The sequence below is a fragment of the Crocuta crocuta genome, unplaced genomic scaffold (genome assembly GCF_008692635.1).
Source record: "Crocuta crocuta isolate KB4526 unplaced genomic scaffold, BGI_CrCroc_1.0 scaffold851, whole genome shotgun sequence".
Classification (NCBI taxonomy): Eukaryota; Metazoa; Chordata; class Mammalia; order Carnivora; family Hyaenidae; genus Crocuta; species Crocuta crocuta.
The window spans coordinates 25,863-29,607 of record NW_027530525.1 but is presented as its reverse complement, the minus strand read 5'-3'; the positions used below and the strand labels follow the sequence as shown (position 1 = coordinate 29,607).

General features: G+C 41.3%; 1 protein-coding gene across 1 annotated transcript; it reads left to right on the top strand.

The window, feature by feature from the left end:
- The first annotated feature begins 310 nt into the window (after positions 1-310).
- On the top strand, positions 311-1,302 carry LOC144234250 (uncharacterized). Its single transcript, XM_077767512.1, has one exon. It carries the CDS (start codon positions 358-360, stop codon positions 1,123-1,125), a length of 768 nt encoding a protein of 255 aa, XP_077623638.1. The 5' UTR covers positions 311-357; the 3' UTR covers positions 1,126-1,302.
- The last annotated feature ends 2,443 nt before the right edge of the window (positions 1,303-3,745 follow it).

Sequence of the window (3,745 nt, the reverse complement as noted above, 5' to 3'; positions counted from 1 at the left end):
GGGTCTATGGATAGGGACCCACAGAGGGGTGGGTAGCATGGAGGGTGTAGCACCAGCAGAATATCGGGTGCCGCTTCCCACCCCCTAACACATTTATACACACTTTGCAGTGCTAAGCAGACATAGAGAAAATGGCAGGGCCTGCCTGATAAATGGTCTGGTTCACGTGTGTGAGGGGAGAGGATGGGCAGAAAACACACTTAGGGGCCAGGCCAGGTCAGGGGAACCCTGACTAGGGGAGAGGTGCCAGTACTGTTCTGATGTACCTTCCACCCCCAAGCCCTCAGTGTTCCTTGTCTCCTCTTTGTCTCCTCTTCCTCCCCACCCCAGGACAGGAAAAGGAGGGGAAATCTCAACATGGAAAAACTCTGCAGTGAAAATGAAGGAATGTCTGAGAACCAAGGAGAGATGGAATACAAAGAACAGCCACAAGATGCGGGAAAGCCAGAAGTAGCTTGTACTTTGGACGACAAGGAAAAGTTAGAAAATGAGAGAAAGAGAGAAGATGAGGAAATACTAAAGGATAAGGAAAAAACAGAGAGTATGACAAAGCCAAAAGACGGAAAGCCAGAGAGCAAGGGAAAGCCAGAAAGTGAGGGAAAGCCAGAGAGCGAAGGAAAGCCAGAGAGCGAGGGAAAGCCAGAGAGTGAGGGAAAGCCTGAGAGCGAGGGACAACCAATGAACAAGGGAGAGCTGAAAGAAGGAAAACCAGTGAGTGAGGGAAAGCCAAAAGAAGAAAAATCAGAGAGTGAGGGAAAGCCAGTGAATGAGGAAAAACCAAAAGAAGAAAAACCAGCCAGTGAACCAAGGGCTGCCGGAAAGCGCCCAGCTGGGGATGATGTACCCAGGAAAGCCAAAAGAAAAACCAACAAGGGGCTGGCTCAGTGCCTCAAGGAATATAAGGAGGCCATCCATGATATGCATTTGAGCAATGAGGAGATGATAAGAGAGTTTGATGAGATGGCCAGGGTGGAGGATGAGGTGAAGAAAACCAGACAGAAATTGGGGGGATTTATGTGGATGCAAAAAAGTTTACAGGACCCCTTCCACCCGAGGGGCCCAAGGGAACTCAGGGGTGGCTGCAGGGCCCCACAAAGGGGCTTTGAAGACATTCCTTTTGTGTAGTGCCCCTGGTAGGCATTTGACAGGCCATGTGCTTTAACCTTATGCTAATACTTGCTTTAGCAATCACTATTACCCAACTGCAGCTCGCGATGTTTCAGTAGCAGATTTTTGTCCATTGCATGGAAAAATGTTTGTGGCACATTGTAAAATTAAAAAGAAAAAGTTTGATGAACCATACATATGACATCAGTCCATTTTTGTAAAACTACAGAGGTATTTACATAGTGATCTGTGTGCAGAGAAAACTCTGAAAGCTGTGTCCTGGTTATTTGTGGGTGATCTTGTTTTTCTGTTCTTTTTTTATCCATTGTATATCTTGTCCTAGAAACACAGATTACTTTCATCATGAAAACAAATATAAAAAGTAGGAAAACAGTGTATAACCCAGCAACCAGAATAACTGTTGGGTGAGCTTATGAATGCAGTGGAGACACCTAAAATTCTTGGTCAGGATGTAAATGTTTTGTAAAACTCCTATTACATTTGGGACTGGAAGCTGGAAGACTCAACCTGGCTGTTACTACAGATCCATTGCTGTAAGAGACAGTCTTGTCATCTGTCAAATGGGGTAAAACTTGCCTTCTAAGGCTGTGAAGAAGATCAGATGAAGTAATGAGTGTGTGAGCTCTGTTGGGCTGGCTCCTAACCTTTGCCCTGCATTAGCAGAACCAAACCTGTGTCAGATGTTTGGGGAAAGGATGAGGGAGATCTCACTTGAGTCCAGGAATAAGTCAGACAGGTAGAAGGTGGAGTGCCACTCTCCCCTGGGTAATGCCATGTGTCTTGGGCACTGTGCCCCTTTTCAGGGGCTCTGTACCCTCCTGAAGCCCCCGTGGTTGGAGACCATGATGGACTAAGGCAACACTATCTCAACAGAAAGGTGGAGAATTCTTCTCTACCTACAACAGTTAGCCTAATTCAGGTGGGTAGTATCCAATTGTTACTTGGGCCTTGATATTTTATAAAGATTTTTTATAAAACATTCCTTTACAGAACTTTTGTTGGTTTGTGTATTTGCATACAGCCATCTCCACTGGATTTAGATACTGGAGCTTGAGCCACAAAAATCTGAGTGACCAGATGCTGTGCTATTCTCACCTGTTAATCTCTTGTCTGCTGACACCTTTTTCTTAGGAGGAATTGTCTCTCAGGGAATTCCTGTTAAGCCCTGCCTTACATTTAACAGATCCATCTACCTATATGATTCCTACTCCCCGCCCCCCCCGATCTTCATTAGCCTTTTATTTGCTTTTAGTGCTTTTTTTTTTTAAATTTAAATTTCCATCATCTTTTTTTTTTTTTAATAGTTTATTGTCAAATTAGTTTCCACATAACACTCAGTGCTCATCCCCACAAGTGTCCTCCTCCATGCCCATCCCCGCTTTTAGTGCTTTTTAAATAAATTTTTATCTTAGGACAATTGTAGATTTATAGAATTATTGCAAAGATAGTACGGAGTTTCTGTATACCCCATACCCAGTATCCTCTATTAACATGTTAGTATGCTACATTTGTCACAATAAACCAATATTGATACATTGTTATTTACCGAAGTACATACTTTATTTAAATTCCCTCCATTTTTCCCTAATGTCCTTTTTCTGTTCCAGGATCCTATCCAGGTTACCTCTTACATTTAGTCATGTCTCCATATGCTCCTTTTGGCTGTGACGGTTTCTCTGACTTCCCCTGTTTTTGATGTCCTTGACACTTTTAAGAAGTACTGGTCAGGTATTTTGTATAATGTCTCACAATTTAAATAAGCTTGATTTTTTTTTCTTACTACACATGGATTAAGTGCTTTTGGGAAGAGGACCATAGAGGTAAGTGCCATACTCACCACATCATATAAAGGGTACATGCTATTAGGGTGCCCGGCTGGCTGAGTTGGTAGTTCATGAGATTCTTGATATTAGGGTCATGAGTTCAAGCCCCATGCTGGGCATAGAGTTTACTTTTTAAAAAGGTCCAGGGGCGCCTGGGTGGCTCAGTTAAGTGTCCAACTTTTGATTTTGGCTCAGTTCATGATCTCATAGTTGTGAGACTGAGCCCTACGTCAGGCTCTGTGCTGAGTGTGGAGCCTGCTTAAGATTCTCCCTCTCCCATTTCCCCTCCCATGCTCCCTCTCAAAGAAAATTAAATTAAAAAATGATTATTGATATGTAATTGGATTAATATCAGCCATGTTTATAACTTTTCTATTTATTTCTGAGATTTCTTTTTCTGCCTTCTCTGGTTTTGAGTATTTTACGTAATTCCATTTGTCTTCTCTCTTAGTGTATCAATTATATTTCTTTAAAAAATATTTTTTAGTTATTTCCCTCAAGTTTACAAAACACATTTTTAACTAGGATCAGTTTCAAAGAACATTCTTCTGCCTCATTTATGTGTAGTATAGGCACCTTATTACAGAGTTTTCATTCATTTCATTTATCCATGTTATAATCAGTCAATATATTGTTAATATTATTACTTTAGACATTTTTATATATTTAAGAATAAAAAAGTTTCATTTTACCTTCATTTTTTCCTCTTCCACTAATTTTTAGGAAGATTTGAGTTGCTGACCTATATCAATTTTCTTCTCCCTGGAATCTTTTAAAATTTCTTTAAGGGAAGG